The sequence below is a fragment of the Neopelma chrysocephalum genome, unplaced genomic scaffold (assembly GCF_003984885.1).
Source record: "Neopelma chrysocephalum unplaced genomic scaffold, ASM398488v2 Primary Assembly neopelma1_98, whole genome shotgun sequence".
NCBI classification, from domain to species: domain Eukaryota; kingdom Metazoa; phylum Chordata; class Aves; order Passeriformes; family Pipridae; genus Neopelma; species Neopelma chrysocephalum.
The window spans coordinates 573,812-590,952 of NW_020897761.1; the positions used below are offsets into that span (position 1 = coordinate 573,812).

Below are 17,141 nucleotides of genomic sequence, written 5' to 3' on the forward strand. Positions count from 1 at the left end.
CCCCACACATCAGAGAAACCCAGCGCTGATTTTAAAGACGCAGATGTGAAGTCTGACAACATTATAGTTTTACTGATACTGTGGCACGGAGTTAATCTAAAACAATATGAACACAGAGGACATGGGTTGAAAGAATGTGAGGTTCTTTGCTTACCTGGCATATGGTTCAGAGTTGTGATCTAGCCCCCATCCTCCATCTCAGGAAGGAGATGATTTTTCATGCTGGGCACAGAGTGTGACAGGGACAAGACATGGCTTGATTGCTCAGAAGAGCTGGAATCTAGTCTGGCAGACAGCTGGTTTCACCAGCCTTGTGGCAGGGTTTGGATGACATATCGAGCCAGAGGTTTATTAGCTGAAAGCTGTGGACTAAAAATGTTGAATGTGACAGGTTTTACAGCCTTGGTAAACCAATAGTTTGAACCTGGTTACCAATCAGTTGCTGGCCTTGTGTTGGCAATTGTGAGACAGGTCTATGGTAGTTCCGGCGTAACCAAGACTGGACGCAAACCCTAACACTGTGTAGCTGGGAGAGGCTGTTTCTCTGCTAAGTGATGCAAGAAAATCCCTGGGGACTTTGTCCTGAATGTCTGCTCCTGTTGTCACGGGGATGGTGGTGAAGGCTGTGCTTGTCTTCCTGCTTGCCCTTCTCTTCTCTTGCTGTGATGTGCTGAGGAATGCAAGCCAAGCTCTGAAACTGTTGTGGGTATGGGTTAGATCAAAATCAGAGTGAATGATGTGCACCTTGAATTTTGCACAGTCACCAAGGAGACACAGAAAACCTTCAGCACCAAATGCTGTGTGTCAGAATGTGTGTATGTGAGACGCACAGAACCTCTTGGAGCTGTTATGTTGTGAGGAACAAACCACTGAATAAATTCTGTGCTGGAAAAACCGCTGCTGCCCACAGGAACTGTGTTACCCAGAGCAGGGCTGGGCAGTGTCACTGCCCCGTTTATCTGATCCTCATTGTGGCTGGGGGGGATATACAGGTGGTTTCATTTAGCCTGGACAGTCTTTGGTAGCAGAGATCTCATTGTTCAGGCATTAAGTTATGTTGCCTAACAAAAATGACCTGCACACAGGTATTTTCCACCCAGAATGTTTCTGATGGTGGTACCCTTCAGCACAGTGCTGCTGTTGCCCAGAGCTGTTGAAATGCAGAGCGTGTGCTGGCTGGCAGAGTGGAGCTGGCTGTTCCTTCCCAGTGTGTGTCTGTGCTGCAGCCCTTATCTGTATGTGAGAGGAAGCTCCCGTGTCTAGAGGAGCTGCGAGACATCAGCTGCAAGTACAGAAGGTAATCGGCCATTTCCAAGCACTGCTTTTCAGCCACTCAGGGTGTCTCTTCCTTGCTAAAACAAATAGACTCGAAGTGGATAATAAACCCTCTGTATCTCAAAGTGAAAGTGAATTTTTGAATGCAGAAAGGCAGTTTGGGGATCTGAAAAGGAACATTTTTGAGACATCTCTGCCACAGGCAGAACGTCTTTTCCTTGACCCTTATTTTTAGCTGCAGGTGTCCCTGCAGCCTCTCAAACACAAGCACTGTGGTCAAAGTGCACATCAGTGTTTGGAGTTACAGTTCAGGGAATCCAGATTCCATTCTCTTTCCCTGTGTTACTGCAGGATCGCTGTACAATGGTGCTTCCTGAATATCTCCTGGTCTCAGCTTACCCTTGGAACTTAACTGTTTTGCTAACTGAGCCTAACTAAGCAGACATTTAAACAGCAGGGCTAGGGAAGAATAACGTGTTATGCCTGTTTCAGCGGGTTTAGGTGAATGGAAATACATCGTAGAGATTAAAATCTGACAAAAGGATCTGGTGTTGGAAATGATCCAGCGTCACTGACTCTGCCAGTGCACTTCTGAATCACAGGAAATGGTGCAGGTGCTCAGTACATTTTGCAACCTGCCTTTCCCTTGTTTTTATAAATTTCTGTGGGTGTCTCATTTGCAACTGAGATATTTTCGTAATGAACTGATATGGAAGAATTAAATAGAAATAAAAATCCATGGCAAAGCTGGTTTCCTTTGCCTCCAGCCAGCTTTCAGGTTGGATTTGTGTTGTCCCAAAGACTCTCTTCAGGAATTGTTAAACCTACAGAGCTGGCTTGCAGAAGGAAGGAAACTCTCCCCCTGGAAGGAAGGGATACTCTCAGGTGTGCCAGGGTGGAGTTGCTTCCCTGATGTAAAAAGAGCATTTCTGCCAGTTCTGTTTCCAAACACGAGGTGGAGAGATGCTGTTCTGCAGCAGCACTCAGACAGCCACAGGTTCAGCAGGAGATCTCTCCAGCACAGCTTAGGCTTCCAAGGCATTTCAGGGAACATCTCCCTCCTTACAGCTTAGATGGTAAAACAGCATCTGACAGTCGGGGCTTTTGTTGCACCCCAAACCCAGGGGTGAGATGGTGTTGAATGAACTTTATGGCGTGGGGTGGACTGGGGGTGTGTGAATGTGATGCTGTAGTGTGATGAAACACTGATGGGGCTCTTCCACTGCGTTTCAAACCTGTGGTGAACCAGCCTGGTGTCAGTGAGCCCTTCCCTGCACGGTGTCAAAAGGAGAAACAGGAATTCTTCAAGCTGTGCTCCATCCTGTGACTCTCCTTTGCAGACTACCCAGCACAAAGAATTTTGTGAGAAATAATGATTTGCCCTCTTTCCTCTCAGATTTCGTGCTTGTGGCTAAGATCTCCTTGGAGATCCAGTTGTTCACATTGTATTGCATAATAGCCAAATATGACATCTCACTGACCCCCTTTAAAGACTAATCCAAGAGACAAGACTGTTGTGTCAACATGTACTGTGGGGTTTGTTCTTTCTTTTTGGTAGCTGCATCCTCCCAAAAGAAAAAGGACTGACTTATCTACTTCTGAGTCTTATTCCCAGTGACAGATGTGGCAGGATACTTTTGACAGCCACATTTCAAGGAAAGGACAAAACAGAGTTATCCATAGCAATGACTGCACAGACCAGAAGAGCACTGAATCAGTTTCTCCATCTATAACTGTTACATTAAAGCCTTCATTTGGCCTAATCAAGTGTTTAAATAGAGCTGTATTTCTTAAAATAGAGCTGTTTCCTTCCTTGAACCTGATATAGTTGTATTTTAAATATGAAGTATTAACTAGAACAAATTGGTACAATTTGAGTGTGAACTAAGACAGTGTGTGTGATGGGAATTTTTTTGTCAGTAATCTGCTTTTGGAGGGGCACAAGACCCTCACCTCAGCTTGAAATACCAAGCAAATCCATCACCAGTGAAACAGAAAATTACATCACCTGCTTCAAGGAACGAGAAAGGAAAGCACTGCACACTTTCTTAATTGCTTTTTTCTTTCCTTTTTTTTTTCTTCCACATTGAGGCAAGAACTAGAGAGGAAAAAATGTCAAGAGTGGAGAGATCACAGAATATTGGCTTTGTTGTTAGTGTGGTGGGACAATGTGCTTTTGAAGTGTTTGTGCTGTGCTAGATAGAGAAAAGAAGTGGGAAGCTGGGAAAGAGAGACCCTGCTCAGTCTGGCATTGTGGCGGTGCTGGAAATCAGAAATCAGGTAATAGGATTTCACTGTCTGGATCAGCCTCTGGCTGTCTGCAGTATGTTCAGGAAATCACTTTACAACTCTGCTTCCATTTCCTTGGCTGTCAAATGAACATAATGATAACTGCCTCCTCCGAGCGCTGGGGCTGCACTGGAGCAATAAAGCATTTGGGAGGAAGGAGTCAGAGGTGTGTGATTTATGAATCCAGCAGGGTCAGGCTGAGCTGCCTGTAAACAGCCAAAGGAATCATGGAGTGAGGGGAAGGGCTCCTGGAGCAGAGCGGACGCCGATGCTCAGCACGCTGCCCGTGCCCAGGGGTGCCTGAGGAGGTGAAGCAAATCCTTCCAGCCTTGTCTGAGCAGAGGTAGCTAAAGACAAAGTATTTTTGTTTCTCACCTCACTGCAGTGAGTCCTTGGAGCGTTCGGTGCCTTCGGGTTTTTCAGAAGGAGGTTCTGCTCGTTCAGTTCTCCTGCGTGGATGTTTTATTAGGATGCTCTGCATGGCTCTTTCCCCACGTACAACTCGTCGTAACGCGATTTTATGCTTGAAGACAATAAAAATAAAATGAGGCAGTGAGATAAGATATTGAGATAAACAGATGAGCAATATTTATAAACCATAAGAGTCTCCTAAATTTGATAACCATCAGTTTGAGCCAATATACCCCATGGTGCTGAAGAAAGAAAAAAAATCAATATTGCAGAAGCTTTTACAGGGAATTTATGAGCACTTTGTTCAGGATCAGTCCATGAAGACAAGCATAGCTAGCACTATGCACTTACTTATGAAAGGGCTTACTGAGAAATCCCTTGTTGAATTCACAAACTGTTCCGGGGAATTAAATTGAGGAATATGGAAATGGGCTTTTAAATATTTTTTTTCCATTTATTAGTGTATACTCAGAAGAAGAAAGTGCTGTAATAAATTATCAAACTCCTCTGAGTAATGTGGCTGAATAGACAATAACAGTGAAGCACAGTCCCTGCCAAAGTTCTTAAGCATACCTGTTCCAGTTTCTGTCTTATGAGATAAGTGGATTAGTGTGGGCTGGTTTCTAATAGGAATTTCTCCCCCCAGCCCCTAAGATAGACTTTCACTGTATTTAGGTACTACTTCCCAGTTAAGACAAGGTTGTAGCATAAATAGCTGCTAGCATGCATCAGTCCCCATATTCTTTCAAGGAGCATGGAAGCTGTTTTGTGTGTCAGACCTGATGCTTACACTTTTCCTGATCTGATCCCGGTTTCAGGTATCATTTACTGTCAGTATTCCTAAGAAAGCTTGCTGTGCTGTTTGCCTGGAGAGTGTGCCAGGCACGTGGGCCTCTCCTCAGCCCAGGCCAGGGCCATGGGTGGCTCCTGCAGGGGTGAAAGAGGGAGCTGATCCCCCACACAGCCCCAGAGCACCATTGTTATGGTCCTACTCAGGCTGTGAATTAAAAGATAAGAAAATAAAGGAGACCATATGGATAAGAATGGTTGTTGGGATGAATTACCAAGCATTAAGAAGTGGTTGTGAGTTGTTTTTGAGTGGAAACAGGCAAAAACAATGGGGAGCAGAGTTAAATGAAGCAGCTGAGGCTTGTTCTCCAGTGCTCATCACACAGTTTGGGATGTGACCTGTTCATATCAATTTATGGTGTTGTTGAGGCAGATTATTGAGTGCCAGATAGACTCTGTGTGAGTTAAATGCTGCCTCATCTTGGAAGAGAATACAAGGTGAAGCCAGAGAAATAAGGCTGTTCTCTGACAGGGTAAAAAGTTAACATTTAAAAAGGTGCTGGAAGAGCTGCAGGCCACTGGCTGCTGAGTGTGAGGGGTTGTGTCAGTGAGAAGCAGCAGTGACCTCTCGGTGCACAGGCTCAGTTGGTGAGGGGCAGCTGTGGCATAGTGCTGCTTTATGTCCCATTCACTCTCTTGGTAAGTGATTTACTCACATCATTACTTTTGGCTGTATTTTGTCTGTATCTTCTAGAGTATGGAGAGAAGCAGGATTTTTGTTCACAAGCAATTTAAGCAGGTCTGGCAGCTGAAGTGCAAAGGGAGTGCTGCTCCAGGCAGCTGTAAAGGTGAGGCTGTTGGAGGGTCACTGGAGGCAGTCCCCACCACCCAGGGCCAGGCTGAGGTGAGCAGCACTGCTCACTGAACCATGGGGGGTAAAGGGTTGTGAGTGTGCAGTTTTTACCTTTGCTTTACATTCTTTCTCCTATTTGCACACAAAAAAATCTGTCTTACATCTCCTATCCCTAAAGACGATGGGATTTACTGAAGCATTCGTGTGGCTGCGTGGATGGGAGGCTTGTTTCTCTCCCTCTGTAGTGAGACTTAGTTCTTACATGCACTTTAAAGGTTTCAATGAAAAGCATCAAGAATCAGGAAAATCTTTGATTGAACAGCTCATCTTCTAAGTTACACCTGTGTTGTGCCTTTTGGCCGTGCTGCTCCACAATGTCTCCCTTGTATTTCTCTTTATTTCCTGCTGGTTGTATATTGGAGCACAAAACTGCACAGAAGCACCGGAGAACTGGGTTTGGAGGGTGTCCTCAGAACACCCCAGCCCGGGAGCCTTGATCTGCTTCTCTGAATGAGAGCCAAGTAACCCTGGTGGAAGGAAGGGATGGATCAGGCTTCAGATGTGTGATGGGTTTGCTTCATTTAGAACACTACTGTGAAATGATTCCTTATCCCTGACTATTAAAGTAGCCTCAACAGTTCCAGGTTGCAGCTGAAACAAAACTGGCTGGGGTTGAGTTGGGAGTGTTGTTCAGCTGAAATGTATAAAAGCATCTCTGATTTGGTCATTTTCACTCCATGGTGTTTTGCACTATGAAGTGGAATTTTCTTGTATGTTTGCCCAAAGTGCTTCATGTTTTTATCTCTGCCCTCTTCTCTTTGCTTTCAGATTCCATCAGTAATTGTGGGAATTGGTGCTGCTTTAATTAGTGCTCCCTGTGCACTGTGCTTTGCAGATTACAGGTTTCACATTTGATACCTGTACCTCCCTCTGCAGCAACACCAAGCACTTGCTTTGGTCCCTCCCTGCGCTGCAGAGCAAGGAGGTATTCCCCTTCCCCAGGAAAGGGAAAAACAACGCCAAATCCTATCTCTGCTCACTGGCATTTTTTGCCCTAAGGGAAGGTGACAGTGGCATGTCCTCACACCAGGAGGCAGCTAAACACAATCCATACAGGCAAGAGGAACAGATAACTGCATAACAGATCCAGGGAAAGCCTGTGCTCACAGTCCTGGTGCTACATGGTGTTAGGGATCTCTCCCGCTGCCAGCAGGTGTTCCAAGTAATGCTGTCAAAGGTCTCCAGGCAGAGATGGATTGCTCATAGAGCTCTGCCTACCCAGCTGATGTGAAAGCAGAGGATCCCCATGCCCTGCTTAAAAGAACACAGGTTTCTCTCTGTGCCATGCGTGAAGTGGAAGTGGTGTTTTCCCAGGACGAAGCAGCCTGGGATTTGACCTTTCTGCATGGCTGTTCACTGAATTTGTTTGTGGTTTCTCTGCACTGCAGTGTCTCCACCTGTGCCCAGGAGGGCTCTGATGCCAGACTCCATGAGGGCATTGGTCACAGGCTGTAATTTAGACATTAATACTCTCCAGCAATAAAAACCATTACTCTGATCTCCCCCAGGGAATTGTCCAGTCCTTTTGTATGAGCACTCCTTTATTCTCCTCTCACTTGTAACAGTTGTCTTGCTAAGGCATTGTTTTGGTGAATCATACATATCAAAGTGTTTTCTTCTTCCCTGTTCTCCCACCCCTGTTGTTCATGCTCTTCTTTTTTTTTCTTTTTACTCTTCCTAAAATGTCTGTACTTTGCTCTTGTTTCCCTTTAAATGTTTGAATAATCAGCAGCAGCGGGCACAGAAAGATTTCTGTCGATGTGAGCTGTATTGGTAAGTGTTTGACACGGTTTGCTGAGTAGGGAAGGGGGGGCAGTGGGGAGAGACTTTTATTCAGCAGCAGCTTTCCATCACTTCCTCAGTTTCCTGTTTGCAAGGAGAGCTTTCAGACAGCCTTTCCGGTGTTCCTCTAATCTCTAAATGCACGTTTCCCAAATCTATTCCACAGGTGCCAACGAAAAAGCTGAAGAAATATGAGAGAGAGTACCAAACCATGCGAGAGAGTCAGCTGCAGCAGGAAGATCCTATGGACAGATATAAGGTAGGAGATGCTATACAGGAACCTGTTCCACTGGCAGATCCCATGGGAGTGACCCGGTTCCAGCGGCTAAGCAGAGGTGTGTGTACCACACTCACCTCCCTGGGATGTGCTGGTGCAGACCTTAGGGAAGTGCAGTGCCAGGTGAAACTCAGCCCCTTTCTTGAACAGGCACTTTGAACACTTGAACTTAGTAGTTCTTTCCCAGGAATATTTCAATCACAATTTGTAACTCTCAAGACATCTGCAAGTAGCCACATATAATATTTTTCTTCTTTCAGTTTATATGTTTGTAGGTAACTCTCCTGCTGTTGCACTTTTATGGGAGATCTTCATGAGCCGCAGAAACAAAGGGGGATTCTCAGCTACAGACACAGAAAGGAGAAAATACACGTTGTTCTAGCGCAAGCTATGTGCAGTGGCATCCTCAGAGACTTTGGAAGATGAACTCTTCCTTGGCTGATGTGATCCTTGTTGTTCATTCCTGTTTATACCAAGTGTTAGTAGTTTTTTGTTAAGATAATGCCTGGTACGGTGGGACCCGGGGGTCCCTGGCACTGCTGCAATAGAATTAGCAGTGATGGATATCCTGCTTTAGGGCAGCAGAGAAATAAAGGTTCAGTTGGTAATAATGATAGCTCAGTAGTTCACCAGAAGAGAATAGTTTTTAAATTTTGGATTAGCTTTGCTTATCTCGCCAGTGAATTTGCTCCCATTGTCACAGCTGTGCTCCTTTGCCATAGGTTCTGTGTGCTGGAGGCTCTGCCCCTGGGCACAGACTTCACTGAGTGTTTGGGATCTGGTCGTTGCTCACCCCAGTTTGAACAATGCAGTTTTCTCCAGGTGAAGCTGCCAGAGATGAAGCACTTTATTGCCCACTGCCCAGGATGCCTGGGAACTGACATTGCTTACATATCCCTGTGCTGTTTGCCTGCTGTTCCTCATTGTGCCTTAGTGTGTTCAGTGACGTTGCAGCTGGTACAGAGCCTGCCAGGAGTGTGGAGTGGTCAATAATCTTATTCCAGTGGTCTGTGAATGTAAGGAAAGTGCAACGTTTTCAGAAAACCAAAGTATGGAAATCTGTAGTGAGAGACTGTGCCTTAATTCATAAATGTGGCAAGGTAGACTTACAGGTACAGAGAAAGTCAAACTCACTCCTTTTTTAAAAAGCATTTATCTGTGAAAAATTATATTTTAAGTGTAGTTGTTTTGCTGTCAAAGAGTGTAGATTTTATTGTTTGTGAGACTTGGGACTGCTGAAGCAGCCAAGAACCTATAGCAAGTTTAACCTATTTAGGAAAAACACAACTTGCTGCTGATAAACTTCTAAGGTTTTTTTCGGTGGTTCACTTATAGTACTGTGGAATTAAAATAATGCTTACAAAACAAGGTTCTTTAAAGCTCTGTGGAAGCACATTAACTAGTTAATCATGGGCGATGGACGGTGAAGAACATTATCCCAAGCTGCAAAAGAGGATATAGAAAGCGACTCCTGGGCCCCTGTTGATGTGAGTCACTGTCACAGTCAAGATCACAGCCCAGGGTTTTGGCTTGTGCTTCTGAAACTCAACGTGGATTTTTTTATTAAGCTGGATTGGGTCTGATCCTCTTAGCAATGCTTTGATTAGAGAGTCCCCATAACTGGTTAGATGAGTTCAAAGTTCAGGCACATTCTTCAGTTGATGGGTGCCATGGAAAAATGCTTATAAGTGTTCTTTGTTCCTTGTCTTGCTTGTTAAGGTTTTATTCCTGTTGGTAGGAATTGACATGTCAGGAGTGTTTCTGAAGGGCATCAAGAAACACCTCACAGGCAGCAGGTGGAGAGCCAGCCTTGCTTTTTCCTTGTCCTTTCAGTCAGTGCTCTGCAGCCCATGTGGTGTGGTCAGAGGTGCATTTCAGTGGGGCAGCACCAGCGCTGGGCTTGGTTTGGGAGAGGACAAAAGCCCTGCCTCTGAGCACAGCCCTGCTCTCAGCTCCCTCTGTGTGGGCTGCGCCCCACAGCCCTGCAGCCTTGGAAGTTTCACAGTTTCTCTTCCCAGAACAAAACAAAGTTTTGGTTTGCTGCCCAGGAAGAGGAAGGACGTTTCATGGATGGGATCACTGGAGTGGAGATCCCTGCAGAATATTCCTCAAGAAAGAAACGAGCTCTCAGTCTGTTGATACTTTTTAGCTGTAGTTTTTAGAGTGTTTGCTGTTTGCAGCGTGTCACAGTTTTTATTGCCAGCAGAGGTTTGTCAGGACTGCAGAGGCACAGGCCCTGAGCTGCAGTGGTGGAGGATGTCTGAGTAAGACACCCCCTGTGGCCCTGCCCTGGGAGGAAATGAGGAAATGATGGTCTGTGGAGAGAGGGAGATGGGCTGGGTTTGCAGCACTGGGCCCACCAGTAACCAGTCAGGTTTGCTCCACATGTTCAATTCATGTGCTCCCATGAGCTGTTACACACACAAGAGTTCCTGCCCAGCTTGGATTTTACAGGTTGATTGTGATTTGACTTACCAAAAGAACAGTATTAAAGAGTGTGTTGTTTTTGGTGTTTGTTTCCTGATGTATTTACAAGTATTATTTAGGAAAAGATGTGTTTTTATGGACATTTTTTCACTTTATTTTCCATTGCTTTTAACAAATTATCACATTTTTGTCAGATTTTTAAAAGGTGCAAAAGGGAAATATGTTCTGAATTGCTGTTTGTCACTGAATTTCGTGACTTTTGGTTAAAATAAATTACAAATTGCCTACAGAAGCCAGGAAGAAAAGTGAGTTGTATGTAGAGAAAAAGTAGTAATATAGTTTAGATTGATATTTTTCTAAATATTATGGGGGGGGGTTCTGTGTTTGAGAACACCTCATGTAACAGGGTTTGGGTTCACTTGATGAGAAATTTCCAGAATTGAGCTTGATTTAAAATAAAGAGAAGAAGGGCTGGTGTTTCGCAAGCAGACCCTGCTGTTCTGTTCTGCCTTTTCCTCTGTGGACCTCGTTGTGCAACAGAGAAGTTGTGTGTCTGAATAAATGTGTAATTTGGACATAATAGCCTTTTGTGTGGAAGCAAAAATTAATACATTGCTCATTTTCATTCAGTCATGGTAACTGAATGTTAACATCATGAGGAAAAACATGATGATTCTTGATGTGTGGGACATTGTCTGTGGTTTCTAAAAAACCAAATGTGCTGAGGCAGTTTGGGGGATGCTTCTCCAGAGTCACCAAATGGAAAACACAGCCACCTCCAGGAGCCTCTATGTTGCTTCCCATGGCAGGATTTCCTGGATGGTTTGTTGTTAAAGCCTTTTGGGTTTCTAGATGGAGGTTCAAAGGGTTTTCCTTCAGAGCTCCTCCACAATCAAGAGCCCTTTCCATTGGGCTTATGAAGAAGCTGATGGGGAGGTATCAGAAGTAGAAAAGGCCTTGACTCTGTGCAAGCCCTGCTCAGCAATAACAAAACCATCTCTATCCCATCCACACTGTTTCCAGCACAAATCCAAAGCACGGCCATGCCAGCCGCTGTGAAGAACATTAATTCTACTCCAGCCAAACCCAGCGCAGGGTGTTGCTCATCAGAAGCGGAATTGCTTAAGGAGGTTGGTGACTCGTTCCACCCCACTTGAATGCAGCTCAGAGAGGATGCATCATCACTACTATTCTCCTCAGGAACTGCTCCTTGGTGCAGGCTGGAAGGGAGCAGAGGGTGGAGTTCAGCCTTTCAAGTCTTCCTGAGCTGAGCCTTGCTTTCAAGTTGGCCTTCTTCTTTCCATCCTGCGTGTGATGGGAGCTGGAGTATATCCTCTCTAAAACTCAGAACCAAAAACCCACTGAAGAATCAGCAAATTTTTTGTTGGTGGTGGTGGTGTTAAAAATTATTTTATATCCTGTTTCAACTGTCTTTACACCAATGGTTGAAAGCAGTGTTTGGTCTGTGACTTTGCAGGAGGTAAGTTTATTTGTGTTTGTGTGTATCAGCGGTGTTTGTCCTTTTTGGAAATGCAGTATCCTCCTTTTAACAGTTAACTAGAGCTCACCAGCCGCCTTTTGTAAGCAGAAGGAGGAATTTGGGAAAGAGAGATCTCTTACTTTATGGATTGTAGAAACCGAGCAATGCCGAGGAGAAGGAAATGGTTGTCATAGTCAGTAATTTAGTGGTGTGGAGAGAAGGGCAGGAAGCTGTCTGTTTACACCAGGGACAGCTAGCAGGTCTGACTGGTTGGCTGATGCCAGGTTACAAAATGCTGCCTGGGATGTGAGTCCTGCTGTAACGAACCAGCTCCATCTGTTGAACTTCTTGTCACTGCGAGCGTATTTCATAAAACCCTGTAAATATTTCAGAGCCATTGGAAATAGTTTGCTACACATGAAAAGCACTATTTGCTATTTCTGTCTTTACTGTGTCACGTTAGGTTTTATTTAGAGTTAAGCAGACTAAGAGTTTCCTCCTGAGGAAGGAGGCAGTTTTTCACTGCTAGATCTAGGGGGGAGGAGCTGGAAAAGACAAACCATCTCATCGGGCATTCTGCCCTGGGTGGAGGGAGAGTAAAGGTGGCCCTGTGAGAGGCTCTCAGCTGGACTAAGAGTATGGTGAATGGGCTAAAAACATCTCTTAGCAATTGACCGGATGCCCAAGGTAAGAGATCTTTGCCTTATCCCAACGTGCCATGTACGTTCTTGTTTAAGAGGAGGATAGCGCATTTCCAGCACGGAGCTTGCTTACACACTTGTCTGCCAATGCAAAGCAGGAACTCTCAACTTCACACTGCAGCTTGCTTTGCAGACACTGAAGCTTTTGGCAAAGGCATAGAAGAAATGTTAAAGCCAACTGGGTTATTTTGTGAAAGTCTTAAGAATTTGCTGCTTTCTCCTTCTAAGCAACATCCCTCCGGAAAGGTACCGGTGCTGCAGCACCTGGCAGCAGTACTGTCCTGATCTGCTCCCAGGTTTTGTGTGAAGCCAGGTCTGGCAGCTGCCTGCTGGCAGAGCTGTGTCTATAAAAGTCAACATTTCTAAGGTGGTCTGAATAAAATACAGGAAAAAAGACGTTAGAGATGATGACGACAATTGACTGCAATTTGGTTTTATGCTTTAAAGTTTATATTATCCTTAGAGAAGAATTTTACTTTTAAAAATTCCCTGTCCCATACAGGCTACAGTGCAATTAAAATAAGAACAATCCCCAAAGCTGTGTGTCTTTTAGCAGTGATTATCTTAACTGTGCTAAGACAAAAGCATTTTACTTAGAGTTTCTGTACAAAACAAGTTATTCAAAGTATGATCTTTTGGAAGGGAAACAAACTTACTTTCCTGTACAGGGCAGTGCCTGGTCTAGTTGCACAATAGGGTCACATTAAGGAGAGAGAATTTGTAGAAGTTCTGCTTCCTGCCACAGAGGAAGTTCCCACACAGAAGAGACCTCTTTAAGCATCCTCTTAGAGCTCTACTTGTCCTGTTTTTGTTTAAGCCGAGCACGCAAAATCTGCTTGCAACAGAAATGAAAATTGCAGTTTCATGGTGGTGATTTTGGAGGGAAAAAAATATCTAAGCATAGCTGGTAGGCAGGAGGAAGTGAAAACAGGTGAATAATGTGCTTATGCAAGAAATCACATTTTGTAGGAATGTGTTCACTGAACAACTCTTGGAAATGTTTCTGTCTTAAGTGCTGATGTATACTGACTTACTGTTTTGTCTTGGAGAACATAACTTACCTTTCAAGTGAGAAGAGGTCCTTTTTGAAATCTCCACATGTAGGTTGCTGTTCCTCCACCTACGAGTTTCCATATGAATGTGGTGTTTTCCCTTGAATTTCCATAGTGCACAGATTCCCTTTGCAGCCTGTTTTGGTATGAAAGATACACAGCCATTTTGTGACTGAAGGCCAGCATCGTTTTTTCCTCTCTTAAAATCCATTTGAGGAGGGCACCTCTGTCTGTCCCACCTGGCTGTGTTGTTCTGAAGATGAGGATTAGTATTTGGTGTTGGACCCCTGGGAGTTCACTGACCCACAAGCATCTTTTGAATATGGTTGTTTCTCAGCTGTAGAACAGTCACTGAGACTGATTTTTAAAACACATGAATTATTATTCTCATTATTATGAAATATCATTCTCCTGTGCACCTCCCTTCGGTGGTTAGTGCTCCATGGAGTCGTTTCTGCCTGTGTGGAGTGGGCAGGGAGGGCAGTGCAGCGAGGGCCTGGAGTTCTCCATTTGGTGTTCCTCTCATTGCCCACTGGCAGGTCCTGGGCCTGTGCTCAGGGGTGAACTCCCCTCTCCCCCCTGGCACTGTGGCTCAGCAGGTTTCCTGTAAAACACACACTGGTGTCATTGGTGTGAGTTACAGAGGGCACAAATGGCAGTACAGGATATACAAGCTGTAGGGGTTCCAGGCTAAATGCTGTGCTCTGCTGGTTCTGCAGGAGATGGGAAGTTGGCACTATATCATCTACAAATGGACTATTTTTATGGATCCCTGCAGAATTTTGTAAAGTGGAGCAGGACAGCTTTCTACTTCCGATTGGAAACATTATGAGTAACTCTTAATTGGTCCCTGTTCACTGCTGCTGGGTGGGATTTTATCTGCCTAATTTCTTTAGATGACGAGCAAGCAGAAACCAAGTGCTTTTGTGGAGAGGTCTGTGTTTACTTTTGACAGGGAAACGCTACAATCAGTGTGTCACTTGGTGACACAGACCATTGGGATGTAAGTGGAGTAGCTGCATTTGCACTGCTGGCTTAATTCACTGTTGTTTCCCAGAGCAGCAGCCCTGTCTGAATGTGCACTCTCGCCTTCTCGGTGTTTTACGCACACAATACCCTCGTTTCTTGCTCTTCAATATTGATAAGGATTAACTTCCTCTCCTGGTTGTTCCTTTCTTTCTGCAGAGGGAAAACCGCAGGCTCCAAGAAGCAAGCATGAGGCTGGAGCAGGAGAACGATGACCTCGCCCATGAGCTTGTCACGAGCAAGATTGCCTTACGGAATGACCTGGACCAGGTAATGCGGACACAGATCAGGCTTGGCAACACCCAGTTTTAGGAACCCAGCTTTGTGCTCCACTGAGAGTATAACACAGCATTAGAAGTGTAATTATTTGTGCCTTTATTTTCCTGACAGCCTCACTCTCAGTTGCAGTCAGCTGGATTTCCACATTCGGTGGTGTCTGGCCAACACTGGCTGTACTTCCTCTGCTGGGGTTTGCTTAGAAAATGTAAGCCATAACCTTTAGGCAGATACCACTGAACGTAAATTTCCTTGAAAAAGGCATCACATACTCCTTGAAAGACTAGTTTTAAGGGAAGTTGCCTTGCAAAATGTCTACGTGGATCTGTTTTTCACAGCAGTTTTAGTACAGCCAACAAAGCTCAGAGATAATGAAGTTGCAGGGCACCAAAAATTAGAAGGGCTCCTGTGTGTTTGTTGATAACTGCTCTTGTTCCCTGTGAAGACAGGAATGTGGAGGGCAGCAGCATTCAGAGCCCTTTGCCTCAGAGATGGTTTTCAGAGAACTACACATTCAGCCCTCTCTTTCTGAGGTGTTTTATGTGGTATTGATAAATGCTGTAACAGCTGTTGTTAAGGTACTAAATAAGGAGGGCCAAACTCCACCACATCTTGTGATTAGTCCCTTGCTGTGGTACCTTTTATAATGTAAAATCTTTGCCTGCAAGGGCCTCTCAGTTGCATTTCCCACAGGTATTTGGCTTGCTTTATCTAACCTCAGAACTGTAAACATCACTGACCACAGTTGTGCAAGCTGTATTTCTGCTTAGGCAGATCCTGGACAGTTAGGCTCTGCTGATTTGGATCCATGGGATTCTAAAATTGTGAGCTGTCTGGGTGAGCACAGAGATGTGCTCTGCATGATGGAGCAGGCAGGCTCGTGTGGAGGCCAAAAGCAATGTGCTGAGGAGCTCTGTCTTCCTGGGAATTCCAGCTGTCCATGCAGCAGCTTTATGTCTGCTGCTGCCCATGATTCTTTCTCCTCAAGTGTCACAACAAGGCTGCCAAGCACACCCCTGTGCCAGTCCAATTCCTTTCTCTCCTGCACTTTCCCAGTCTGTCTGTAGACAAGAGTGGCTCCATGAAGTTTTCCCACCCCCTGCCTTCATTCCCAGGCACTGCAAGAAAAGCTTTGTGCTACCGCGCTCCTCATCTGCAAGGACAGGACACCAAACACCACTGCAGGTGCTTGGAGAAACCTGAATGCACACATAAAAGGAGGAAGGATTTGCAGTCCCTTCAAAGCATATCAGAAAACGGGTCTTTCATCAAAGATACCCTTGTAATCCCTGAGTTCTTTTCTTTTAAGACGTCAATCTCATCGATTTTCCGTTCTTGCACTGCTTGTTTTCCTTTCTCCTGTACAGCCTTATACTCACTAAGCCATGCAGGGATCCTCAATCCATCCCTTCAGTTGTGGCCCTGGTGGAGCTGCTTCTGCTGCCCACAATCACCACTAACACCCTCATAATGAACACTGTGGCAGAAAGATAAGCTGATACCACCAGCAGTGGTAGGAAACCAAACTGCAGCTTGTAGACAAGTTCTGTACGGTTACTTGTTGTTTCCAATGCCCTTTTCCCTCTTGGATTTTCAGCAAACTCAGTATTATTTGACCACAACTATTACCTGTCCTGCACCTCGTTACTCAACAGGAGGGGTGGTGAGGTGCCCTGTGTGTCTCCCAGCTGGGGAGGGCAACACAATATATCCAGACATTGAGAAATACATTTCTCTCCTGGTGACTGGTGAGGACAGCGCTCACAAAAATAAAGCATTCCCAGTATGTGTCACCATAAGCTCGGCCCTTACAAGAAAGGAGAAAATTCCTATTCCCTAGTGCACACACAGTATCAAGCTTCTCCATGTAATACTTATTTGCACTGATAAACAATTTATCTGGTGGTCCTGTTTGTCCTACACTTGTCTTTGCCTGAACACTTTGTAGGGTACAGTGCAGGCACCAAAGTTTTTTACAGTTAACTGTTTTCCCTGCTTACAGATTAAAGAAATGGAATGAGTTATCTGAAGTTACACAGGAGCTAAATCATGCTGCCCTCACTTAGATCAATATTGGTGCCAACAAAAATATTCTGTACATCATTGTTTGCATTAGGACAGAGTATCTGTGCCTATGTGGGCATAGGTAAACACTTGGCCAAAGGGTCCTTTTGCACAGTTTCCCAGTTTCCACAGGGCAGGAAAAGGCAATCCCAGAACCTGAATCTGCAGAATTTCTGAGCTGTATATCCCAGTGTGTTTGTATTGGCCCAGGTAAGACCTGATTTACACCAGTGTCCCTGATTTTAGGCTGAAGACAAAGCTGATGTTTTGAACAAGGAGCTTCTCCTGACCAAACAAAAGCTGGTGGAGACTGAGGAAGAGAAACGGAAGCAGGAGGAGGAAACTGCTCAGGTAAGGCATTCTCCAGCTTTTCCCATTT

At 45.0% G+C, this 17,141-nt stretch overlaps 1 protein-coding gene across 13 annotated transcripts in view; it reads left to right on the top strand.

Moving 5' to 3' along the window:
• RABGAP1L (RAB GTPase activating protein 1 like) overlaps positions 1-17,141 on the top strand; it is a 224,857-nt gene that overhangs the window by 198,917 nt on the left and 8,799 nt on the right. For 11 of the 13 annotated variants that reach the window (XM_027694793.1, XM_027694796.1, XM_027694799.1 and 8 more), the window contains 3 exons: positions 7,626-7,718; positions 14,582-14,692; positions 17,009-17,113. In XM_027694793.1, coding sequence (XP_027550594.1) covers positions 7,626-7,718; positions 14,582-14,692; positions 17,009-17,113 — 309 coding nt within the window. Of the gene's footprint in view, positions 1-7,625; positions 7,719-7,996; positions 10,746-11,274; positions 12,331-14,581; positions 14,693-17,008; positions 17,114-17,141 lie in introns of those variants that run through there. The other 2 variants (XM_027694806.1, XM_027694800.1) reach the window with 2 other exon arrangements.